The sequence below is a fragment of the Phyllostomus discolor genome, chromosome 8 (genome assembly GCF_004126475.2).
Source record: "Phyllostomus discolor isolate MPI-MPIP mPhyDis1 chromosome 8, mPhyDis1.pri.v3, whole genome shotgun sequence".
In the NCBI taxonomy this organism is placed as follows: Eukaryota; Metazoa; Chordata; class Mammalia; order Chiroptera; family Phyllostomidae; genus Phyllostomus; species Phyllostomus discolor.
The window spans coordinates 111549465-111575218 of record NC_040910.2 but is presented as its reverse complement, the minus strand read 5'-3'; the positions used below and the strand labels follow the sequence as shown (position 1 = coordinate 111575218).

The 25754-nt window shown below is 58.5% G+C and overlaps 1 protein-coding gene across 6 annotated transcripts; it reads left to right on the top strand.

Moving 5' to 3' along the window:
• The first annotated feature begins 11423 nt into the window (after positions 1-11423).
• Positions 11424-25380, top strand: ST6GALNAC2 (ST6 N-acetylgalactosaminide alpha-2,6-sialyltransferase 2). 6 transcript variants are annotated; one of them, XM_036034167.1, is made up of 9 exons: positions 11424-11855; positions 15178-15238; positions 17926-18100; positions 18732-18900; positions 19255-19393; positions 20821-20944; positions 22647-22730; positions 23650-23749; positions 24669-25380. In XM_036034167.1, exons 1-9 carry the CDS (start codon positions 11439-11441, stop codon positions 24834-24836), a joined length of 1437 nt encoding a protein of 478 aa, XP_035890060.1. In that variant the 5' UTR covers positions 11424-11438; the 3' UTR covers positions 24837-25380. The 6 variants fall into 6 exon arrangements, with proteins under 6 accessions (XP_035890060.1, XP_035890063.1, XP_035890062.1 ...); XM_028521054.2 differs by having other exon boundaries at positions 11731-11855; positions 20841-20944; XM_036034171.1 differs by having other exon boundaries at positions 11731-11855; positions 20838-20944.
• The last annotated feature ends 374 nt before the right edge of the window (positions 25381-25754 follow it).

Genomic DNA, 25754 nt, shown 5'->3' with positions numbered 1-25754 from the left:
AATAAAACAAACAAAAACTAAATCAAACACACGTGGACGTGCAGAAGGCCGAGAGCAGCCAGGGTGACACTGCAGAGACGAGACAGCAGGGCAGGCTGGCCCGCCAGGCCCTCGGGTGTGTGCGTGGCGGCGCTAATGAAGGCAATGTGGAGCTGGCCCGGGAGAGGCGGGCCGCGGTCACGGAGTCCAGACGAGATGAAGAAACCAGGATGTGCTGCCAGCGGAGCCACCCTGCAGGAGACTGCCCTGCAGTCTGGCAGATGGCTGGGAGACTGCCCCCAGAGAGGGAAGGGGGGAAGGAGGGCCCGTGGAAGCCCGTGCAGAGAGTCCGGACACGGGCAACCAGAGGAGGCGCCCTTCTCCTCGTGAGCCTTTTATTTTTATTTTAGGTATGCTTTATCGATGATGCTCTTACAGTTGTCCGCCACCTTTTTTTTTTTTTTTTTTACATCTGGTGGTTAGAACGAGAGTTACAACCTTGCCCGCTGTGGTTCTAAGTGTGCACAGAGCAAATGCGTGTGACTGGGAGTGTCCGTGTTCTGGCTCCCAGCCACACGGCGTCAGCTGGGCTCAGAAAAACCCTTCCGAAAATTCCCCCAAGAAAGCGAGAAATATTTAAGACAATCCTGGTACAATGGTGGAGAAAAAAGGGACCTAACCAGAGGTGAGGTTTGCACATTTGTACGAACCAGTAAAGTGTGGGAGGCATAGGCTGCAACAAGTTAGGAGTTACCCGTCTATAACGTGATGCCTAGAGCAGGCACTTAAAAAGCTCTACAAAGCCCTGGCCGGTGTGGCTCAGTGGGCTAAGCACCAGCCTGGGAACCAAAGGGTCACGGGTTCAATTCCCAGTCAGGGCACATGCCTGGGTTGCAGGCCAGGCTCCCAGTGTAGGGCGTGCGAGAGGCAACCGCACACTGAAGTTTCTCTCCCTCTCTTTCTCCCTCCCTTCCCCCTCTCTCTAAAAATAAATAAATAAATAAATATATTTTTGAAAGCTATACAAAGACATAGACTCCAAAACACGATAGATAAATCCAAAGGAAATGTTGACACTAAAATAACACACAGGAAGGCAGAAAAAAAGGTGACAGCTGGGGGTGGGGGCTGGAGAAGCAACAAGCGGAACAAAGGCAAGCACAGAGACAAGGGCACCGGCGGGAGAACAGCGTGCGCAGTGAGACCTCCAAGACGAGAGGTGGCGCTGGCGCAGGAAATGGGCAGCAGGAATGTCGCTAGGGCAGCAGGAAAGGCTCAGCGCATGGATGGCCTGCAATGACAGGCGCCAGAGCTGGGGCTTGTCCTGTAGGCCCTGGGCCTGAAGACACAAGACCACCTGTATATTCCCCGGGGGGGGCTTTGGTTTTTCAGAGTCGGGGGTCCCCAGCCACTGTCCTCCTGTGCTGAGCCTACACTTCCAAACCTTCCCGCCGAGCCTTCGGCATTTCCCTCCGCATTTCTAAAGGGCACGCTGGCCCTGCAACGCTTCACGGCCTTGATTTCAGGCATCACCTGCTGGCATCCCACACGCGTGGAAGTGAAGCAACTTCACCCGCTTTCCGGCTCACCCTAGGAGGTGGCCGCCCGCCCGTCTCCCGCCCCACCGCACACGAGTACACTCCCTGCCTCCCCGCGTGATCGGAGTATTACTTCGGTCAGTTCAGAATTCAGTGCCCACGGTGCTAGGTAGGTAGATGCTAGCCACAGCGAGGCCGCATCGTAAGCTGTAATTACTTTTCCTGCCCATTGCCCCCTCCCCCCACCTTGCCCTGGCATTGACCTTGTTGTATTTGGGGGTTTGCTTGGTCTTCCGTATTATATAGTTATCACAGATCTTATCTCAGATCTCCTGCCAGTTGCTTAACTCTCCACTCAAGCTGCTGGTTCCCTCCAGGGATTCTGTCTGTGTCATTATGTTGAGGGGGAAACCTGTCCCTGAGCTCCTGGCCCCCTCGGTCTGGCCCTGGGATCCTCCTCGCCGGGGCCCTTGTATCCACCATCGTCCTGGCAACGCTCTGCTGTGGTGGGTCCCATTTATCGATCCTGTGTGTCTTCTTTTTCTTCGTTCCTAGTCTCATTTCGGAGCAGCAAGTGCTCCGGGAGCCTCCCTGGGAAAGGAGCAGGGGACGGGGAAGTGCTGCAGACAGTAATGCTGAGAGAGCCCTGTCTTCTTCCCCTGCAGCAATGACCCGGCTGGGTGTGGAGTTCCAGGCTGAAATTCGCGTTCCTTCGCAGTTTTTAAGACATTGCTCCATCGCTTTCCGGCCTCTACCTTTGCCTTTCAGAAACCCAAAGCCATTCTGGGTCTTTTTCATGTAACCTGTTTTTCTTCCTCTGGAGTCTCATAGAATCTTCTCTGGGCTTTGTGGGCCCTTTCGGGCTGGAAACGCATGTCCTTCCATGCTGGGAAATTTTACGGAACTATTTTCATCAATGATTTGTGCCCTCCCGCTCTTCTCTCTCTTTCTGGAACTTTTATTATTTGGGTGTTGCGCCTCCTACGTTCTCCCTATAATTTTTCTTCAATTTTCCCCCCTGTTTCCGTTGATCTTCTCTGCCCTCCTTTCTGGAAGCATTCACCATCCACACATCCCCTCACCGTGGCTGATTTCGTTAATGCACCCCGTCCTCAGTGCTGCCTGCTGCCTTCCCGACCACCCGAGACTCTGTTTAACCCGCCCGTGGGGAAACCTCTGGTCCCTCGCCAGGGCTGGGCGGGGCAGTCCAGTGCCTGAAGAGTGTATGGAAGGGATCATCTTAAACGGGTTTCTACCAATCCTTATTATAGTTAACCGCCTCTTCCCGTTTCCAAATTCCAAACATTCCTAACCCCTTTGAAGTTGTTGTAGTGTCCGTTGGTTTGGCGTTTGGCTCCCCACGACAAGTTGAGATGCTAAATCTGTTACCTCTTATCTTCTGCTTTCGATTCCCAGAACTGTGTTCCTGTGGTCACCAATGCTGTCCCCCCCACACTTTGTGGGCTTACGCTTTTAAATGTCCCTTCAGCAGCGTCTTAGTGGGTTTCAGGAGGGAGCAGAACCGGACGCATGGGCTGTCTGTCGTCTTCGTTCGGAAACCTGGGAGGAGGTTTAGTGCAGTGTTTGTGTTTTTTTCTTTTTCTTTTTTTTTTAAGATTTATTTATTTATTTCAGAGAGGGAAGGGAGAAAGAGAGAGAGAGAGAAACATCAACGTGCGGTTGCTGGGGGCCGTGGCCTGCAACGCAGGTATGTGGCCTGACTGGGAATGGAACCTGCGACACTTTGGTTTGCAGCCCGCGCTCAATCCACTGAGCTACGCCAGCTAGGGCTTGTTTTTTTCAATGATGTTCTTTTAAAAGTTCACTGCAGGCCTCCTGGGTCATCCGAACCCTTATACACAAGTGTCGCCATGCGGTGTCAGTGCCTGCATTTGTATTCATGACTCTTTAGAATCTCCTAAACTGTCCCAGTGTAACCTCTAATAACACAGCGTTTCTCAGACCCGAGGGCAGGGCCTTCCCGTCTGTGGGTTCTCACGCCGGAGCAGTCCATGTCAGTGGTCCAGACCCACAGGACACTCTGGGGCAGAGGACAGATACGGTCAGGGCCTCCCCTGACATGCATCCTGGTAGCAGCCAGCTGAGATGTGAGACGTGAACTTGAAGGACAAGTGGGACGGCAGGGAGGTGAGTTTGAAGACAACCGTAATGTGGGTGGGCACAGCCACTCATGTGCAGTGCGGGGGGCGGGGGGGGGGGGGGACAGGTGAACACGGATGTGGAAAGTGTTTGGGGCCAAGATGGCAAATGGTTCAATTTGGATTCCAAACTAATAATAAAAAAATGCTGTGAACAGTTGTAAGTACCACAGATAAGAAAATTAAATCACTATGGTTTATTTTTTTTAAGGTTAATGAATTAAGCCCTGGCTGGCGTAGCTCAGTGGATTGAGCGCGGGCTGCGAACCAAAGCACCACAGGTTCGATTCCTAGTCAGGGCACATGCCTGGGTTGCAGGCCATGGCCCTCAGCAACTGCACATTGATGTTTCTCTCTCTCTCTTTCTCCCTCCCTTCTCTCTCTAAAAATAAATAAATAAATCTTTTTTAAAAGTTAATGAATTATAATAAATAAAATATTATGGCAGCACAAGTGAAACTAATGAAAGTTATTTTAAAGTTTGTAATTTTAAAATTTTCGTTTCCTAGTGTTATCAAGACCAATTTGAACTGTGCAAAACTATCCATTGCACCGAGGAAAACAAGGAGGCAAATAAATTATCTACTGTCGAAACGAGTTTCTCATTGCTGACAAATATCATTGATCTTTTTAAGACACTGACATTTCCAAGAGGTTGAAAAAAAATACTTTCCAATAATAGGTCTATAGAAGAAAAATATTTAAAATCCTTTTACATCTTGAAAAGCATTAGGCTCTAATTGTTCGCATCACAAGCGCTCATCCGAATCTCGCTGACCCAGAACGGCGCAGCTGATGGTTGGAATCAGCCGCCAACTGCGTTTCCTTCCTGCTCCGTCTCCGCTCGGCTGCAGTCCAGCGCATAAACGTGTCTCGGTGCAAACTCTCGAAATACAACCGCGACAATTTTTCATCATGCCTTTTTTTCCCATAAAATAGTTAATCATCTAAGAATAGTTTTGATTGAAATGACAAAACCAGCCTGTGAGATATCATTGCAACATCTAATAAATTTTGATTAGGAACTTGCTTGAAATTCATGATGTTTCAGATAACCCAAAATAAACTGATTTTAGTAAGAATATATATTTTAGTGTCCCAGGTTCGATTCCCAGTCAGGGTACATGCCTGGGTTGCAGGCCATGACCCCCAGCAGCCGCACACTGATGTTTCTCTCTCTCTCTCTATCTCCCTCCCTTCCCTCTCTACAAATAAATAAATTAAATCTTAAAAAAAAAGAATATATATTTTACAAAGATGCTTACCCGAGATTGTTTGGGAACGTGGAAAGCTTGAAGTTTTCGTTTCTCCGTTTTGTAAAGCCATCACCTACTTCCTAAGTGAAAAGTATGTATACTTTTCAAGACTTTAAGTATGTATGTATGTATATATGTACTTTTCAAGATTTTAATTCAACTCAATGATGACCTTATTTCTAAAGACTCTGATGAGGTATATTTCACAAGTGCACAAAGAAATAAATGTAGCTTTGTGTGATGAAATGCTTCCAGCGTACACGAAACAAATGTACACAAACATATTCAAACAAAGTAAAAACAATAGTGTAATAAACAGCAATTTACAACTCCTATAATGACAATCTATAAAATGATTAATATGACATAATAATGACCAATTCATCACCTCTGTTTCTCATCTGCAGCCCCCACCGCTCCCCACTTACAGCCCAGACCTGGTTCCTCTAAGCGAATTGCATGAACCGTCTTGTTTCATCTGTTAAACACTTCAGTACATAAGACTAACAGGTAAGACCGCTTTAAAATAACTGCAATACTATTGTCACACCTAAAAAAGTTCATGCTTTCGCTCTGTCTCTCTCTCTCCCCACACCTTCTTCCCCTTTCCTCCCCCCCCCCCCCCCCCCCGGGCATGTATGTACCTTTGCTTCCTCTCTCCTGAGCTCCAATAGCAGGGAAGGGCAGGGAAGGGAAGGGGAGGAGAGGGGAGGGAAGGGAGGGAAAGGAAGGGAAGGGGAGGGGAGGGGAAAGGAAGGGAAGGGAAGGGAAGAAGAGTTAATGCTTCCTTAGCCTCACCAAATACCCAGTCTGTGCTCAGACTCCCCTGATCCAGACAACGGCATCGAGCACCCCTATAGTGGAGCCCACCGACGGGAAACCCCCGTGGGAGGCGGCCCTCCAGAGCGAGGGCCCGCGGCCCGGGGCAGGCCCCTCTCCGGTGGGTGTGGAAGAGAGGGGCGAAAGACAGCCGAGGAAAGAATCGGGCCCTGGTCCTTAGGGTGCCCAGTGCAGGAAGAAACATCCAATCAAGAAAATCGACTAAAATGTGCTAAGAGACTGTGGCATCTGAGCCAAAGCTGCTGCCTCTTTCCCCACTCCCAGCTCAGGGAGAAAAATCTCCACCGAGACCAAGACCGAGATGGGTGCGGCCACCCACGGGCGGGCTTCCTTCCCGGCCCCTCCTTCCCCAGGTCCCTGCCGCTGGGGCAAGTGCTGGGCAAGTGCGGCCGCGCCGTGGAGACTGCGTCCTCCTGCTCAGTGTCACCTTGGGCACTGGGGTCTTGGTCGTCCCTGGCCTGGCACATACGGGGGGCGGCTCCATCCACGCGAGGAGAGGTGAGCCAAGAAGACACGAGCCCACCGCCTCTGCCCACCACGTGCTGGGCTCCGGAACAGGGGTGTCACCCTGAGAGACACACACCGTCGTCCCCACCTCGGCTCCAGAGCCCAGGCTCAGAGATTTTGCCGCGGGACCGAAGCAGACTGTCAGACGGACCAGTCCTAATCTCTTCCCAAAGCAACGGACTTTGTTTGCAGCAGACAGTGGGGAAATTCAAGCCGAAAGTTGTTCTCCAACACAGTGGCCACCGCCGTGGTGAAAGGCGACAACGGGGGGAGGAGTTTGCAGGGGAGAGGCAGGGAAAGGGACGGCTGGGAGGGGCCGACTGAGGTCCTGTAGCCCCGGGCGGGCGGGCGCTTCAGCTTCAAAGGAGCCTGGGTCTCTGGGACAATTTACGCCCTGGGGCGTTTTGGTAAACAAGGCAGTCAGCGGGCACCGAGCAGCTGGGTGTGGTCCAGGAAAGAGATAAAGAGAGCCCAGCCCAAACCACCACCAGCCCAGGTGACAGCGGGCACACCTGGAACTGCAGGTCCCTGCAGAGCCACGTGGGAGGTCTGACACTTCAAAGGACTGGGGGGTGGGGGCTTCACTAAAAAAAAAACAAAAAAAAAAAAACGAGCCCACCAGCCACTACACAGACAGGCAAGCAGCAAGCCTGGGGGAGAGGGCGGGGCATGACCAGTGCTCAGTCGCTGTACTATATTATCTGAAATGTCCAGTTTCTTTCTTTTTTTTATATATATACTTTATTGATTATGCTATTACAGTTGTCCCATTTCCCCCTTCACTCCCCTCCACCCTGTACCCCCTCTCCCACCCACGTTCCCCCACTTTAGTCCATGTCCATGTGTCATACTTATGAGTTCTTTAGCTTCTACATTTCCCGTACTATTCTTGCCCTCCCTCTGTCTATTTTCTACCTACCATCTATGCTACTTATTCTCTGTACCTTTCCCCCCTCTCTCCTCCTCCCACCCCTACTGCTAGCCCCCCCATATGCCCTCCATTTCTGTGGTTCTGTTCCTATTCTAGTTGTTTACTTAGTTTCTTTTGGTTTTGCTTTAGGTGTGGTTGTTAATAATTGTGAGTTTGCTGTCCTTTTACTATACATGTCTTTTCTTTATCTTCTTTTCTTAGATAAGTCCCTTTAGCATTTCATAAAGTAAGGGCTTGGTGATGATGAACTCCTTTAACGTGACCTTATCTGAAAAGCACTTTATCTTCTCTTCCATTCTAAATGAGAGCTTTGCTGGATAGAGCAATCTGGGAATGTAGGCCCTTGTCTTTCATGACTTGGAATATTTCTTTCCAGCCCCTTCTTGCCTGTAAGGTCTCTTTGGAGAAATCAGCTGACAGTCTGATGGGAACTCCTTTGTAGGTTACTGTCCCCTTACCTCTTGCTGCTTCTAGGATTCTCTCCTTCGTTTTTACCTTGGCTAATGTAATTATGATGTGCCTTGGTGTGTTTCTTCTTGGGTCCAACTTCTTTGGGGCTCTCTGCGCTCCTTGGATTTCTTGGAAGACTGTTCCCTTTGCCAGTTTGGGGAAGTTCTCCTTTATTATTTGTTCAAATAACTTTTCCACTTGTTGGTCCTCCCCTTCTGGTACCCCTATAATTCGGATGTTGGAACGTTTAAAGGTGTCCTCGATGGTCTTAAGCTTTTCTTCGATTTTTTGAATTCTTATTTCATCATGCTTTCCTGCTTGGTTGATTCTATCTTCCTTCTGGTCCACTGTATTGTTTTGAGACTCAGATTCCTTCCTTTCACTATTGGCTCTCCTCCGTGTATCTTCCTGCATCCCTTTTATGGTAATCTGCATTTTTTCATGTAATTTGCATCCAAAATCAATCAGTTCCGTGAGCTTCCTGATCACCAGTGTTTTGAACTGTGCATCTGATAGATTGGCTATTTCTTGGTCACTCAAAAGGATGAGTCCTGGGGGACTGATCTGTTCTGCTGGAAACATATCTTATGTCTTTCCCTGTCTCTCCTATTATTTTATTTATTTATTTATTTTTTCTCCGGTCTGGTCGCTCTTGTTACGGTGGGGGGCGGAGCCTTAGGTGTTCACCGGGGCTGGGCGCCCCAGTCGCTAGATTGTGACGTTATATGTGGGGGCAGGGGCGGGAGCGGGGACAGGAGGGATCAATGGCGACCCTTCGTTCTCCTGGAGTCAGACACTTCCCTGGGCTTCTGGGCCGTGAGCTCTGCCCTGGTCCCCAGTCGCTGCCCCACTGATCCCCCAGCCGCTGCTTGCGTACTCAGGGATCACCGCTGCACCGCTGCACTCCCACACCCCGGATTGCTGTCGCGCCAATTTTGCGCCAAATTTCCCCCGACCTCCACGCGCCTGCAACCCGCGCCAGCCCCGCGCCCACTCGCTCGGCTCGTCATCCCCTACCAGTCTGGGTGTACGGGTCTACTTCAACTTCTTGGCTGTCCGACTTCCATTCAGATAAATCCTCTGACAGTTCTGATATTATGACTGCAAATCCCTGTTGTAAATTATTGTGGTTCTGTTCTTGGTTGTGCGAGGAGGTACGGTGTGCCCACCTATATTCCTCCATCTTGCCGGAGGTCCGCTAGCAAATGTCCAGTTTCTAACAAACGTGCGTGGCACCAGCCGAGAGGCAGGAAAGCGTGACTTGTACGCTTTCCCAAGTCTGCCCCGTTGGGAGTGACGAAGGCCCCTGGTGGCCTCAGCGGGGACAGCTTCAGTGATGAGGCAGGGAGAGAAGCAGATACAGAGGAAAACGGAGACAGCACGGACCGCCCCTGCCAAGAACTCGGATGAAGAGAACAGGGAGTAGCTGAGAGGAGGGCCGGCTCCACAGAGGCCGTTGCTGGACTTTGTTCTGCTTCTTGGGATGCAGTATCAGGGGCGCGTGCACGGGCTGGGGGGAGGGTCTCGTGCGAGGGCGCAGGACGGCTGTCCAGGCGCGGGGCAGACAGGGAGGCTGGCCCTCCCTGCAGGGGAGCCCGTGGGTGAGCCGGGCGGGTGAGGCTGCGTGAGCGTGTGGGGAGACCCCTCTCAGCGGCTCGGCCACAGTTCTGCACGCCCTGGAGCAGAGGCGCTGAGCGCCCCTGTGTTCCAGACGACGTTTTTGAGACGTCGGTATAGCCAACGGCCTTGGAAAACGAAGGCAGTGCCCTCCTCTGGAGCAGGGGGCAGATTTCCTCACTGCCCAGGACAGCTGGACGAGGGCAGGGTTCCCTCTGCTCAGGGCCCCGCGGTGGGGCCACACACCACTGCCTGGCCCTTCCGGGACCCCTGGGCCTCACCCGCATGGGGCTGGGGTGGGCGGGGCACAGAGGAGTGACCCCACTGGGAAGCCTAGGCTGCCTGCGGTGCCGATCAAATCCTCTGTCTCTGACCCAGGAGTCTTGTGTCTGCTGCCAGCACCCGTGAGACGGTTGCTCAGACGGCCCCAGAGAAGGCCGGTGTGGATTGCTGCTGCAGGAGCAGCACCATTCCCTGGACCGGGATCTTGCCAGCTGCACTCAGCCGGGCCACAGAGGGGAGGGGACACCGCACGGGCAGATAGCAGCGGGAGTCCAGGAGGGCCGTTCACTGGGCACAAAGCCAGGGACACGAGAGAATCTGGGTCACGAGAGAGAAGCTCAGATCCTGACCCACAGGGCCCCCTGCCTGGGTAGGGAGGAAGCTTAGGGACAGGACTGGCAGACATGCTGGGAGGTGGTGGAGGGCTGGAGAGGCCCGAGAGCCCGTGAGGCCGCTGAGCAGGGATGGGGACTGCAGGTGGGCGGACAGACAGGAGGCTTGGGTGTGAGGTGGGCCAGAGCGCACCTGAGGCTCGAATCCGGCCAGGCAGGTAGAGGCTGGGCCCTGGTGGGGGCTGAGTTCATAGGTGGGGCATCTGCTGAGATGAAGGGGTAGGCATGGGGTGTGGGGGTTCGGAGACAGGGTGTCTCATTAACCACTGAGGACAGGGGAGAAGGCACTGATCGGGGAAGAGGAACATGTAGGCGGATTTTGACAACTCACAACTAGGAGGACTGAAACCACCAATTCTAAGTAGTGTTCACCAGCAGGGTAGCACGGTGAGACATTTCTTAAAATGATGAGAGCTGCCCTGGCTGGCGCAGCTCAGTGGATTGAGCTCAGGCTGCGAACTAAAGCATCGCAGGTTCGATTCCCAGTCAGGGCACATGCCTGGGTTGCAGGCCATTGCCCCCAGCAACCGCACATTGATGTTTCTCTCTCTTTCTCCCTCCCTTCCCTCTCTAAAAATAAATAAATAAAATCTTTTTTAAAAAATCTACTTTGTTAAAAAAAATGATGAGAGCTGAGACTGAACAACCCATTGGTGGCCATAGGTCCCAGGGAGCTCCTGGGGAAGTCTCCCGATTGGACAGACAGCAGGCCGGCTCCCTCAGCTGGGGAGAGCAAAAAGCTGGTGGGAGGGGACTGGTCCCGCTGGCCCCCACAGTTCCTGGCAGTTTCGGGGACACACTTCACAGGCTTTTGAGGTCTGAGTCCAGGAGTACTGCCCAGCGGAGAATATACCGTCCCACCTGCACGCCACCACCTGGGAGGGCTCCGCTTCCAGAGCACAGGTGCCGGGGCTCCCCTGCCCTTCCTGGCCACACCAGGGCCCCTGCTAGACCGACCCCTCAGGTGGTCTTTTCTCCCTGCTGGGCAGATCTCCAGGTTTCCCTTGTTTTGCAAAGAGAATGCGGTGTATTGAGGGCCCTGGCCGCCTTGGACAGTGACCAAATGAGTGGGCGCACAGCATTCTCCGGGCTCCCACCCCTCCTATCCCCGCCCCCGTCAACCCGGTTGAGCCTCAGGGCTCCTCCATCCTCCCGCCTCCTCAGCTGTCCTGGTGAACCAGTCTCTCACGACACCCAAGTTCTGGAAGGGCCCCGAGGTGCGGCACCGACAAGTCTTGGGCCGCCCCACCAGTCTCAGGCGTCTGGGAGCCTTGGGTGGGGCCTCGGAGGACACGATGTTTGGCCTTCGAGGGAGGTGGCGGCGGCGGTGGCGGCGCCCCGCAGCCCTCACGGGCCTCCGGACGGCACGCGCCTTTCCTGGACTTTATGGGAAAGAGCCCGGCTGAGCCCCAGGCTCGAGGCGGCCCGGGGCTGCACGCCCGCGGGAGCTCCGTGGAGGGTGCCGGCTGTCCAAATGCCCAGGACAGATGGCAGCGCCCGAGGGGCGCAGGGCAGCTCCGGGGCTGCAGGCGACACGCCCGTGCCCAGTGCACCCGGTGGTGCTGCGGCTTCCGCTGCCCAGCTCTAGCCGGGCGGGGAAACGCCAGAGGGGGCGGTGTGGGGGGAAGGGGGGGGAGGGGAGGGCAGGGCAGGGCTGGGGCAGGGCTGGGCGGGCCGAACTGGGCAGAGCCGCCGCTTCCAGGAGGCCGCCCCGCTCCCCGGGGCCTGTCCCCTCCGCCCCGGGACCGCGGGAGACAGGGCGCCCACCGGCTGGGCTGCATGGGGCTCCCGCGCGACCCGCTCTTCTGGCTTCTGCTCCTGCTCTTGGCCTCCTGCTCGGGGATCCTCTTCGCCCTGTTCTCCTCCGTGGGGAAGCCACACCCGGGGCCCCAGTCCGGAGCCAGGTAGGGGCTGCCTCGCGGGACCTAATCAGGAGGGCCCAGGGGATGGGCAGGGCGCCCAGCCCAGGGCCCTCGGGCTGCCTTCCGCGCCGGCCTCTTTGGGGAGACTCCCAGCGGGGACTCCGGCTGCGGGCCTCTGCCCTGTGAACCTCCACTCCGGCGCTGAACTCGCGCTGCCCGGGTCGCTACAGCCTCGTCCGGTCCGGCCGGGGAGGAACCTCGCCCCTTGCGCTCGGGCGAGCAGCTGGAGACAGCCTTGTGGGCTCGTTCCCTCCAGCCCAGGTCAGAAACACTTCATCTAGTCCGGTTTTGGCCGGCTCCTCCGAGCCCGATAAACACAGTCCTGTTTTTGTCGGGGACTGTCCCTTGGTAACGTCACCTTTTCATGCTCTGCTTTCGGGGCGGGGGCCCGAGGCTCCCCATTCCAACTTCGCCGGGATCCCCAGCTCGGCTGTGACAGGTTGCCTCTCCCCACGCGCTGGCTGGCGCCCCTGCCCTGCCGCGCCCGGCTCCCTCTCCCCGAGCCGCCTGCTGTTTATTTGATAAGCACCGTCTGGGCGCCATCGGACAAAGAGGCGGCCGCCCTGGGAACTCGGGGCTCCCAACCAGTGTGCCTCGTCCAGCCTGCCCTGCGCTCTGCTCCCTGGCGCTCGCCCTGCCCTGGGCGCCTTCCTCTCCTGCGTGCCCCACGAGGAGAAACCTGAGAGCCTGCCTTTGACCCAGTCCCGCACGGTCCGGGTCTGGGAGGCTGCAAGGGCGCCCACAGGACTGCGGAGAGGCCCCTGGGCCCTGGCTTCCCCGCCGGTCCCTTCCTCCTTAAACCTTGCTACAGGGGTAAGGGGATGAGAGCAAAAGGAGTGTCTGCCCTCTGGGAACAAGGTCAAAGAGCACCCAAAACTGCAAAACAATACACGCTCGCAACCGACCGAGTCCTGTCCCTTTAGAATAAAGGGGACTCTGTCTAGCAGGTGATCCCCTGACGTCATGGAACCTCTTTGATACTCAGAAACTGCACAGGGAGGAGAAGGGCTGCAAGGCGATGAGGGCATTAAGAAAGGGGATCCTGGTCAATGTTATGTGAAGATGTTTTAAGACACCGTCCCATGTCCTTTAAAGCATATCGGATGCAACTTGAAATATGTGAGTTGTTGAACACCCGTTATACCTTAACCAGGCTTTCCTAGATCTTTTATTTTTAAGAAGTCTGGTAGAGCCCAAGAACCTCTCCATTTCCTTGGAGTTTCCCCGACTTCTGGGCTGTAGTGAAATCCCGGGAAGCAGGTCAGGACTTGGCCTGTTGGAGGGGGCGGGGGGGCGGTGGCGTTCTGGGAAGGCAGAACGGGACCTCCCCAACCTGGGATGGAAACGGGCTTGCCTGGCCACCTGGAGAGGCCAGGGCACAAGGGCACCGGGCCAGGCCTGTGGCCCCAGACCCCGGGTCCCTAACTGCAGACTTTCACGCTCAGAAGAATCTGAGTCAGTAGTTCCCAGGCAAGGGGAGTTCCAGACTTTTTTTTTTTTTAATAGGAGGAGGGTGACGATAGATACAGGGTGCCAGGGTGCTATCTACTGCCAACATTACTTTGTAAAAGGAAGGATATTTTAGAGCCAAGATTCCTGAGAAGTTGAGTAAATGTCTTTTTATGAAAATTGTACTGCACTGTCCTTCCTTATTTGCCCTGGGCTGCGGGAACTCCCCAGAGGGGGCTCAGGTGGGCTGGCCCTTCCCTCGCTGCTTCCGTCTCCTCGGGCATGTGTCCGGAGCCCCGGGAGGAGTCCCCGAGGACTGAGGGTGCCCTATAGGCGAGCTGGCCTCCCCGAAACGCGGGCGGTGGGGGGAGGAGGCGGAGTTCAGGGTGGCAAAACTGAATGGGGGGCCCCATCACCTCCCCTGCAACTCTATCCCTCCTGTCTCCATCTGGCCCTGCTGAGCAGGTCCTGTTTGGCCGCAGGTTGGCATCACCTGGGGACAGGCCCAGGCCAATCAGATCAGGATCCTGGGGTAGGGGTGGGGCCTGGGCCTGGGCATTTTTCAGAAGCTCACAGGGGTTTCCAGGCTGCGCGATGTTGCAGGGTCCCTCCTCGGAGGGGCCCTGGTGTGCTCAAGGACAGGGCCTACAGGATTTCGTGGGTGGACACCGGCCAGCCTGAACGGCAGGGCTCACCCCGGCTCTCTCTGCCCTGCCCCCCAGGGTCCGGCAGGAACCTGAAGGGACTCGTGACTCAGCTCCCAGAAGCAAACAAAGGCCTTTGTCTCCCACGCAAAGCACCCTTCCCTAACCTCCCCACCTTCTCCCTGGTGGCTGCTGGGGAGAGGGCCGGAGTCTGGGGGAAACCGGACACCGTTCGGAGCCAGCAAGGGCCCCTCTTTCCTCCTTTCTCGTTGCCCTGTGCCCGATGGGGGGTGGGGGGCGCACCTGGGAGGTAGGGGTGGGGTGGTCACATTAGCCCCTCACCTCCCAGCAGAAGGGACACTGTCACCAAGAGGCTATCACCAAGAAGTCCTTTCCTTCCCTAGGTAGCCGTAGCGAACATTTAGTCCGAGGACGCTTTTTATAGGAAACAGCATAGATCCTCTGAATCTCGCCACAGCCGGATGCCACGTAACGTGATTTTCCCTGCTATCCAGATGCAGGGACTCGGGTTTGGAGAAGTTCTGTGACTTCCTGAGGTCCCGAGGTCCAAGCCCAGGGAGTCCAGGGACCTCGGACCCCGACCCTTTCTCAGGACCCTCGGGGCAGCGGCCAGCATGGGCCAACCCCGGGGCGAAGGGGCCCGAGTCCTCCTGGACCGGCCACAAAGCCCACTCTGTGACCTTGGCAGGGAAGCCCCTTGCATGGTCACAAGGGGTTGGCAAGCTTCCCTATTTTATATTTGCATCTTTTTTTTATTTATTTTATTTTTAGAGAGGGAAAGGAGATTAAGAGAGAGAGAGAGAAACATCAATGTGCGGTTGCCGGGGGCCATGGCCTGCAACCCAGGCATGTACCCTGGCTGGGAACCGAACCTGTGACACTTTGGTTCGCAGCCCACACTCAATCCACTGAGCTATGCCAGCCAGGGCTTATTTTCATCTTTTAATCACTGTTCCTATAAACTCCACATTTCTGCCGCTTGCCAAGGGGTCTCTTGATTTCTGGGTTTATACAGCTTGTCAGAACATAATTCTGTGGCTGTGTTTTGTGCGCCAGAGAGAGAGAGAGAGAGAGAGACGGACAAGAATCAGAACCTAGAAACAAGCAAATCAAAGGAGCGGCCTCTGGGTCAGCTCCCCGAGCTGCCGGTCAGGGTCCGGCCCCTGCCTCACCTGTGCCTTCTCCCCCAGGAGCTCCACGGTGCCTCGGGCGTTCTCTGGACCCAAGACCGCGAATTCGGGGACAAGAAAGGTACAGTGGTTGGCTACTCGGTACTTTGGAGCACCCTCGAGTTAGCGGGGGCGGGGGGGACGGAGAAGAGCAAACACAGAAGGAAGCAGGTTCTCCTGAGATTGCTGGGCTCTCTGGAAGCCTCCCCCGCCCTGCCCCCCCAGAAGGAAGCAAACAGCGGAACAGCCACAGGGCTCCTCGGCCCTGGCTGCTAGGGCTCGCTGCACCCCAGTGGAGGAGGGTGGACCGGTAGGGTCCCTGGGGTATATAGCCAGCTGTGCATTTCTTGGAGGTCCTGTGAGATATTTATTTTTAGACAAAAGGGAAGGGGAGGGAGAAAGACAGGGAGAGAAACATCAATGTGTGGTTGCCTCTCTTGTGCCCCCTACTGGGAACCCGGCCCACAACCCAGGCACGTGCCCTGACTGGGAATCAAACCAGCGACCCTTTGGTTCACAGTCCGGCGCTCAATCCACTGAGACACACCAGCCATGGCCCCTTAAAAAAGTCTACTTTGACATTCTAGTTCTCCAAATGTCGTTTTACTATGAAGTCATATTTAAGCTGCTTGCCATAGAGTCAACACTGAACCCTGGGGAGATGACCCAGGTTTGCTCTGAGGGTTTAAGAACCTTCCAGGCCCTGCCCCATAACCAGCAGTCGCTGGGGACTATGGGCTGCCGAAGCACAGAGCGGCCGGGCACCTCGCTCAAGGTGTCTCAGGGAAGAGAGGCAGTCCTGGGATTCGAGCCCCTGGTCTGACCCCAGCGCCCGGCCCTGGGCCGCTGAGCACCACAGGCCAGGAGGACCCTTGGGCTGCAGGTGGAAGAGAGGCTGCTGGCGTCGCACGCAAGCTCACCCAGGTCATGTTCACGAGCCTCAAGTCTTTTCCCCCGGCGCTGCTCGATGCTCTGTAACAGACATCTGCACTGGTCTAAAAGGAGGATTTGAGGTCACTTTTAGATACATGTCACAAGGCAGAAATGCAAAATAGAATAAAATAAACAGGCAAAGGAAAGGAAAATGTCAGACGAGCCGGTGAAGCTGTGCCACAAGGCGTGAGACAGGCCGTATATCTGTCTCTGAGCTTCCTGGTGGCCACAGTGAAACAGGAAACTTCACCACCAGGCCAGTGAGATAAAAGCCAGCCACATGCTCAAGGGAAGGGAGGCCTGGAGATGCTTCCCCTGGTGCCTTGTAGAGAAGGCCCTGGAAAACGTCGTGATGATACCCTGAGTGGCGGCAAAACTGTGGTCCTGCTCTAGTGCTTGCTTCAAAAGCACAAATTTTCCAAGTTCCAACCGTTTTCAAAGTTGCAACATCAGTCCCGACAAGACTGATATCCTAGACAACAGTTTGAGCATCACACAAATTTCATGTTTGCTTCTGAGCCACTTGTCAGTGAGAACACACCCGGCCGAAGGGAGCCGGGTAGGAAAATGCAGAATGTGCACACGCATGCACACGTGCACATGCACACACTCTCCACCTGCTCCATTGAGTGTGAGAACCCCCTTTCCACCGCTTCCCAGTGACTTCCACGGTGCGGGGCAAGGCTTCTCCAAGGTCGCCCGCCACGCCTAGTAGCCCTTGTGTGTGGAACCCCTGGATGTGTGAGAGCTGTGCTCCTGTCCTCCCCGGGCTCCCCCGCGTTTGCTGCGTCACTGGTCGAGGTTTTGAGCGCTGCGCCCTGTGGCCTTGATTGCACAGTTCTGCTGCTCTGTCACGTGGTCGCAGACGTGACCACACACAGCGCTCTCCAGCCTTATCAAGCCCGTCCGTCTTTTCACAAAGAGCTCCTGGCAGTGATAAGAGGGGCCCCGCCCAGGCAGAGGCTGGGAGCGGATCTGTCTTGAAATCTGCAGGGTGGGCTGGGCTGGGGCCTGTTCTGCACGCCCCTCCTTTTAAGGTCCCAGCTCGCAGAGGCTCCGTCTGTAGTTTCCTAGGGCTGCTGGAACAAATCACCAAAACCGGGGGGCGGGGGGGGGGTTGCTTAAAACAAGGGACATGTGTTCTTGCACAGTTCCAGAGGCCAGAAGTCTGCAAGCAAGGCGCCAGTGGGGCTGCCTGGGGGACCTTCCTGGACTCCGCCACCTTCGGGTGCTGCAGGCAGTCCCTGGCTCGTGGCTGCACACCCAGCCCCTGCCTCTGCCATCACTCGACGACCTCCCCAGGACGACACTGAACTCAGGGCCGACCTGAATACAGTATGCCCTCATCTTAACCACTCACGCCTGCAAGGCCCTTCCACGGTCACATTCCGAAGTGCTGGGCAGAGGTGCATTTTGGGAAAACACCACCGAACCCAGTCTAGGCACCGCCTGCAAGAAAGACGGTCATCCCCTCCTGGCAGCCCTGTCCCCGAGAACCCCACAGCCAGGACCTCAGAGCTAGCAGTCAGACGCAGGCCCACCGACTGCAGAGCCCAGGCTGCGCTGCCTCCATGGAAGGGGCAGGCTGGCCCCACCCACCCGTGGGAAAATGCCCCCAAGCTTCCCCAAGAGTGAGGTGCAGGAGTAGGGGGCCAGGGCCTTCAAGGGGCACAGGTGTGGTGTCCAGCAGAAGGCCCAGGCTGGGTGAGTCCGGAAAGCCCTCTGCTCCCCAAGTCTGGAGAGAGAAGGGCAGCTCTCCCCTCCCAGCCCTGCCACGCGGCTGAGCAGCCCCCCCGGGAGGCTCAGCTCAGCCCCCTCTCCTCTGCTCACCCGCAGGGCCGGCCGTGCGGACCCCCTCTGGCTCTGGCCGCTCAGCGGCACCCACGCTTCCGAGGCCTGTTCGACTTCTCCCGGCCCGTGCTGCTGTCCGGGGGCCTCTACACCCAGCAGCTGTGGGACAGCCTGAGCCAGCGCAAAGCCCCCTATGGCTGGCAGGGGCTCTCCCGCCAAGGTAACCCACAGCCACGGCCTCTCGGCCAGCCCTCTGGCCTCAGCCCGTCGCTCCCTCCTGCTCTCAGGGCCCTCACAGAGCCACGATGCAGACCCCCATGTCCCGTCCCTCCCAGAAAGGCCCCCAAGCTGTGTGGCTCCTGCGTTACTTTCCTGGCCCCACAGCGCCAAGGGGTCAGCAGGAGGGCTTGGCTGCCCTCCTCCCCCGGAGCGCTCACCCTCCCGGGGCCTCCCTGGCATCAAAGACCGAGGTGCCAGTGTCCAAAGGGGGCCGAAGTCAGGGGCTGCAGCACCCCAGGCTGCCCTCTGAACTCCGTTGCTGTGGGAACCACCCCGACCCCCCTCCCCGTTAACGTTACCCCTTCCCCCACGTGGCCCTGGTTGTTTCCTTCTGGAATCGCCTCCAGAGGACCAGTTATTCAAGTCCTCGAGTCCCTGCAGGCACAGCCAAACCCCGTCCCCCTTTCCGTTCTCATGGCCCCACTGACACTGCATTCCCCTCCCACCCTCTGTGCCTCATGGGAGGGGCTGGGCTCAAGCCTCCGGCGAGGTGGGCACCGGAGGGTCTTGGGAGGGTCCCCGCTGACCCCTGGCAGCCCCTGCATAGCGCCCCGCCTGCCCCGCACCCACAGACGTCATTTCCACCCTGAGCCTCCTGAATGGCTCGGAGAGCGCCCAGCTGTTCGGCGCCGGGAGGAAGCCGCGCCAGGACTGCGTCCGGTGTGCCGTGGTGGGCAACGGGGGCATTCTGAACGGTTCCCGCCAGGGTCTGGACATCGATGCCCACGACTACGTGTTCAGGTACACCGGGCAGGGGCAGGGGCCGGGGAGGAGTGGCGGCGGCGGCAGCTAGGCAGCAGCATCTTCCCGGGCCTGGGTGGCGGGTGGTACCGGGTGGCTCCGCTGTTGCAACGGGCTGGTGGGCATGGGCAAAGGCACTTGCAAACACGTGTGCCTCGGGGACCTGGGAGGAAGGGATGGCAGGGCCAGATGTGCCCATTTCGCAGACGGCCCCCCGAGGTGTGGAGGAGCGGCTGCTGGTGCAGCCGTGGGCAGAGGGAGCGGTCCGCAGAGGCACGGGACAGGCGCGCCGGAAGTGCTTGCACAGCGTGGGGTGTGACCGCCCGGAGGCTGACCGGCCTCTGTCCGGACCAGACTCAATGGAGCCGTGATCAAAGGCTTCGAGCAGGATGTGGGCACCAAGACCTCCTTCTACGGTTTCACCGTGAACACGATGAAGAACTCGCTCATCTCCTACGGGAAGCTGGGCTTCACCTCGGTGCCGCGAGGACAGGTGAGGCCTCTGGTGGGGGGGGTGCACTGTTCCTGGAGCCCCTCCGTGGGGGGAGCCACAGGTCTCCCAAGGCCCGGGCAGTGGGTGCAGAGCTGTGCCAGGATCCTGGGCGCAGGGGTGGAGCCTTTAAGGGGGGAAAACATCCCCCATTGGGGTGGGGATGCCCCACTGTTCCAGGCAGCCCCACACCACTCGGCACCGGAGTGTGAATGGCTAATGTTTACTGAGAGCTTACGGGGTGCCAGGCGACCTCCAGGTGCCACGGCAGCTCCGCTGGACTGGCGCGGAGGCCAGGGCTCCGTGCCCTGTGCCCGTGCCCTGCAGAGCAGCAGTGGGGCCGGGCTCACGTTCACACTCCCACGCCAGGGCCGCACGCAAGGGAAGGCATTTGCCCAGGGCTCCGCCTGTTCCCAGCATTGCCCTGTGTCCCCAGAGCTGCCTATTTCTAGATGGCAGCATGTGCAAGGCCACCACCCGGCTAGAATCCATAAAAGCTGGGCCCCTCGGGCCGCAGACCTGGGGTGCTTTGCAGTCTCCCACGCGGCCCAGCAAACGAGGGCATGCCTGTCCCTCCCGACTTCTCCCAGCAGCCTGTGCAGGAAGCCGAGGCCCAGAGCCTGAGGAGCCAGCCTCCTGGCTTCCCCCAGCCTCCTTCGGCCACGCCCAGTCGCTATCACAAGCTTCCCCTTAAGGAGGTCTGGGTGCTGCTGCTGCAGGGTCCAGGAAATCCCCAGAGAAGGGGTTGCCAGGTGTTTAACAGGGCCGGGGTTCTAGAAGCTTCCTCCTCTGAAAAGGGAATTAAGAGTGTCCCACCCAGAGAGTCTGGGCACCCAGGCCTCCCAGCGGAACCTCTCTCGGCTCAGGGCAGAGCCAGCGGAGCGAGCGGCTTTATTTCTGGAGCGGCCACAGCACCTGTGTGAGCCGCGTCTCCAAACAGCCCCAAACCCGGTCGCTGTGCCGTCTCACAGTCTCAGTGTGTCGGGAATTTGCAAGCAGCTTAGCAGAGTGGTTTTGGCTCGGGGTCTCTCAGGGGCTGTGGCTGCGGGAAGGCCCTTTGTCACACGGGCCCCCCTAGGGGCCACCAGAGTGTCCTCAGGCCACGGCAGCTGACGTGGCCCAGAGTGATCGATCCCAGAGAGCAAGTGGGTGAAGGCACACCCGTCATTGTTTTCCTTGTCCCTAGAAAAACTAGTCTCATGTCTGGCCTGTAGGCAGGGGCATGGTGGGTAACTTCCCCTCTGGAGGGGAAGAGCCCCGAAGAATGTGTGCGCGGGTCCTGAGGCCACCGCACACCTGAGAAGGGCAGTGACAGGCACAGACGGGAGACCCTCCCATCGGGGCGATGGCAGCGCTGGGGGGGAGGGGTGGCCGTCCCTGCTGGGCAGGGGCCAGACGTGATCTGGCTCCCCCCCCCCGGGGGGACTCAGGGTCTCTGTCGCCCCGGCAGGACCTGCGGTACATCTTCATCCCCTCAGACCTGCGTGACTACGTGATGCTGAGGGCGGCTGTGCTGGGTGAGCCTGTCCGCAAGGGCCCCGACCAAGGGGACAGGTGAGCCGCCGGGCAGGGGTGGGGCACCTCTCCTCGCTCCTGAGACCCCCTGTCTGGCAGGAAAGGTGGGGGAGGGTGCTCCCTTCTGCTCCCACCCTCCTGATCGCCTCGGCGGGGGGCTTGAGGGGCCGCTTCTCTGAGTGGAGGGGGCATGCCCAGCTCCTCAGCTTCAGGCTGCCGACCCCGGCACCGGCCCAGCCTCCCAGTGGCAGCATTGGCAGGACCTGTCCCCAGCTGGTCCTGCTGAGCGGGTCCTGCTGAGCGTGTCCTGCTGAGCGGCAGGGCCTGTGTCCACGCCACGCCCTGGGCTGGCCCCCTCTCCCCAGACCGGGTGCGTGAAATGGGAGAGCGGGCGCTGTGGGCCCCACACCCTGGGCCGCGGGAACAAAGGGCACTCTGTCTCGGCCCTCACCTTCCCGGGCAGCAGCAGGCCTGTGTCCAGCTCTCTCGCACCACGTGCTGGCCCTCAGCCCATCGTCCGCCCAGTGCTGCTGAGGCGAGTTGGTGTCCCTGAGTCAGGTCCTTAGAAACCTCCGCCACCCCTGGCCCCACAATGATCAGCCCCCCCACTCCCCTCCCTGGTCCCTGCCAGTCTCTTGGAAGAACAGCCTCCGAGGGGGTCCTTGGGGGTTAACCCCTCAAAGGTCAGGCCCGCCCCCATAACCCGGCCCCGCCCCCCGCGCCCCGCCCCCAGCCCCGCCTGGCTTTGTGATCACCCAACCAGGGCTCACAATGGGGCAGCTGGTTATGAGGGTGGGCTTTGTGACCTGGGCGGGGAGCTGGGCTCTTGAGGGGGCCAGCTCAGAGACACCCGGTGCAGAGAAGCCTGCGGACACCAATGAGCTCCCCTTCCCAGACCCCTAATCCGTCCCCTACCCAGTCCCCCTCCCAGTCCCGAACCAACCACAACAACAGCCCCGCCAACCAGCAGCCGCAGTCCAACCCGGGTGGCTCCGCCCCTTCCCCACCCCCCAGCCGGGGGCCCGCCTCCCGCCCCCCCTCTCACCCTCCCACCCCTGCCCCCTCACAGCCCTCCTCCCGGGCTCCCTCCCTGTCCTCCAGCCCTCACGTCCAACACGCGTCTCGAGGGCCTGCCCCGAACCCCACGCCGCCCGCCTCCAAGTCCCCCTCCCAATCCGGCTTGAAACCCCTGTCTCGAAACTCTTCCCAGTCGCCCGCCAAGTCCCCCTCGCAGAGCCCCGCCACCTCGGCCTCCTACATCGGGTGCATCCCGGGCATCCCAGCCTACATCACCCCCTACGTGCCCCGCTACCTGAAGGAGCCCCCCTTCTTCCAGCCCCCCACAGCGCCACTGCCCCTGTACCCGGCCTACGACCGCGAGCGCCCCGCGCCCCCCGAGTCCCTCTACTTCCCCCTCCTGCCGCCCCCCGCCCCCCTCCCGCCGCTCCGCTGCTCCTACCGGACTCCGCCCGCCCTGCTCGCGCCGCCCTCCTCGCTCACCTACTCGCCGCCCCTGGAGGTGCTGGTGGGCGGCAAGCCGCCCGTGGTGCCCAGCGTGCTGCCCGCCACCTTCTACACGCCCTTCTCGCGCTACTACTCGCAGCCGCGCGTCTACCGCAGCGTCCCCCGCCGCCGGCCCAGCCCCAGCGGCGTCTCCTACGCCTCGTACCCCCACGGCCACTACAGCCACTACGGCCACTGCGACAGCCTGAGCCGCTCTGTGCACTTCTACTCCAAATAGGCCGCAGACCTATTTCGGCCCGGAAGCCTCTGCCGGTAAATTCAAGCTACTCCATCCAGACTTCATCAGCTACCTGACCCAGAGGTAGGTGGTCACGGTGGGGGGCCCCGGGAAGCACAGTCCTGCGTCCCCCCACCCCCCCACCCCCGGCACTGCAGGTCTTCTCTCCATGCCCACACGCTGCAACCTAGCGCCCGAGCTGCGTGCCAGGCGGGGCACTGGGCCCTTGTTATTGGTCCATTTACTACCTGAGTATTTCCATGGCTGTGACCATGGGCCAGTCCCCGAGACACGAGAGAGAGACAGGGTCCTCCGGAGGGTCCTGAACGACCTGGCCCTTTCGCATGTCCACAGTGCCAGGTCAGCAGGGGAACCCTGGTGCAGCCCAGCAGCCAGCACCCCAAGAGCAGGTGAAGGGTGCAGGTGGCCCCGGGCAAAAGGGAGTCCCAGGCAACAGAGGAAGACGCGGGCTGAGGCCAGGTTTGCCCAAGAAGCTTGGGGGTGAATCCGGGACTGCGGCCAGGGCCCGTGGTCACCACGCTGTGGCCTCACGTCTGGACTCCCCGGGCACGCACACACAGGCACCCCCTCACCGGGGGCTCCAGCCACGGGGCCTGTGCGCCCTGTCCCTCCTGCGTGGTTCCTGCTTGGCCCAGTCTGCAGACAGAGAGAAACGTGGGGCTCGGTGGCCTGCGCCCTGTGGTTCCTCACCAGCCCAGGGCTGAGCCCAGGCAGCGGCAGCAGAGTCGGGCTGGCCTCAGGCTTCCAGAAGGGGAGAGAACGCGGGATCCTCCCTGCGGTTCTCCTGGACGGCTCTCAACTGAAGACTGTCTGCTGTCACAGCTCATTTGGTTTTTCCCCCCACGTTAAGGATTTGATTGGGGTAGAAGGGCCAGAGATTTTCCGACCTTTCTGAACCGGTCACTGTAAAGCGTAACGGCCCAGTCGTGGAACCAGTGTGCGCAACCTCAGGGTCTGCACGCGAATGCCTTTTTGCTTCCAGGTTTTTGAAATCCAGGCTGATGAACACAAATTTCGGAGACCTCTACATGCCCAGTACTGGGGCCCTCATGTTGTTGACAGCTTTACACACCTGTGACCAGGTAAGAGGTCTTCTCTCTCAGGGATCCACAACAGCGGAGGACAGGTGTGAATGGGATCTGATTTGATTCCTGAGATCCCTACAAGCCTGTCACCCCCAGACCTGCCTGGGCCTCCATCCTGTGGGGAAGGGATCCCTCAGTGGCCAGAGGGACCACCACACCCAATACCCAGGGTCCTTTATAGGTGCCACCTGCCCCAGCCCTCCCTTCCTTCCTTCGTTCCCTCGTCCCCAGGAAGGCCGCCCTCTGTGATATTTAAGGCTCACTTTGTCCAACGGCTCTTCCAAAAGCAAGACCTTCTCAGCAGAGCTGGGCAGGCACAGTTCCTTTTGGGAGGACACTCTGGAAGTGGGTGGGACAGCCGGGTTCGCCTTCCGCACACAGTCCCCGGTTGCTAGAAGAGACAGGTGCGCTGGGACGCTGCCCACGTGTGCCACGGGGCAAGGTGGAGAAGTCGTTCCACAAAAGGCAGTGACCCGTACTAGAGCCAGCCCCTCCCCCCCCACACGCCGGCCCTGCGCCTTCTCCCTCTTTTAAAGCGGAGACTCAGTCCGCGGCCGCCGGTAGCACAGGGAACTGGTGGTAACGAGATTCCGCCGCCGTCTTGAGCTTCGTGCTGACCGTGTCTTTAGAGCCCCGCGTGTGGGTTCAGGACTCAGCCTGCCACTCGCGGGACACATTGGGTGACCTGAGTGTGTTCCTCCGTCTGTCCAAGGGGGTTGATAGTTGTGAAGCTGGGTGAGAAAGTCAGTGCAAAGAGCACACGGGCTACAACTGCTGTGCACCTGCACCTTCACATGGACGAAGGGGGCGGGGACAGGGGCGGGGCGGGGGCGGGCCTTCTCGGGTTCCAGTCACTGCCCGTGAGCCCGCCCCCGGCAGCCCAGGGAAGGCTGACTCCGTGCCGATCTCTGTCCAGGTGAGTGCCTTTGGATTCATCACCAGCAACTACTGGAAATTCTCTGACCACTACTTCGACCGAGTCAAGAAGCCACTGGTGTTCTACGCAAACCACGACCTGTCCCTGGAAGCCGCCCTGTGGAGGGACCTGCACGTGGCCGGCATCCTGCGGCTGTACCAGCGCTGACCCCGGGCCGCTGTGCCCTCTGGCCTGGCGGAGCTGGCCGCCGAGTCCCCTCCCAAGAAGCCGAAGTGCCACCTCGTCCTTTCAGCGTGACAGGGTCCCCGACCCCAGACCCACTCCTTCCCTGCCGATGACTGCCACCGAGGCCTGTTCATTGTGAAACACCCCGTCTTGTCCTTGGCTCCCCTCTGGCTCCAAGATGGACACTCCAACCTGGGGCGAGGGCACATGGGCTGCTCCGCTGGATTTGTTTAACACTGAAGACAACACTCCCAAGATGTGGCTGTCACCTCGTCAGAAAGGGACGCCTTAGAGCCTAGCCTCAAGGCCGGCAGGTGGGGCCCAACGTCACAAACGCACACTCCCCAGCCCGGACCCTCCCCCTCGCAGGCAGGCAGGCGGTCAGGGCCCCTCGCAAACGCCAAGGCAACTCAAGGACGCGTCTTCACCTTCCCGAGAACCTGGCCGACTCACACCTACCCCGTGATGAAGCACCAGAGGCAGAATGTAATTGGAAACTAGGTGATTGCATAAATGGTGGACAACCGTTTCGTCTTCCTTGTGCTGGGGGAGGTGGTACGCCGCCGTGCAGGGGCACGGCAGGGAGATGGTCCTGAGAATTCAGGATCCATGGGGAGGTTCTGGTGCTTGGCCGGGGGCCAACGGCAGGGAAGGCTGCGGGCCCCTGGGGGAATCTCCTCAGTGGTACAGTGCCACCCCGTCACCAGGTGAGGAACCCTCGCCGGCAGGTACTGAACCTCACGGCTGCAATGGTCTGAACTGACAGTTTCACTTTAGACACCCCATGGGCTTCTACTGGAAGCCAAGCCCGCACCATTGCAGCCCTTGAACCCTGGGGGTTGCTGTCTTATGCTGAGTAGCTTTTGCCAAAGTTGGAGGTGGGAGGCGGCACCCGTCCAC

What these genes read in the sequence shown, in the direction of transcription:
- ST6GALNAC2 (XM_036034167.1), top strand. Translation starts at nt 11,439, where the DNA reads ATGGCAGCGCCCGAGGGGCGCAGGGCAGCTCCGGGGCTGCAGGCGACA. An exon ending in GGGCCCCAGTCCGGAGCCAG is followed by an intron (nt 11,856 to 15,177) that starts GTAGGGGCTGCC and finishes CTTCTCCCCCAG; the next exon opens with GAGCTCCACGGTGCCTCGGG. An exon ending in GCCCACGACTACGTGTTCAG is followed by an intron (nt 18,901 to 19,254) that starts GTACACCGGGCA and finishes TGTCCGGACCAG; the next exon opens with ACTCAATGGAGCCGTGATCA.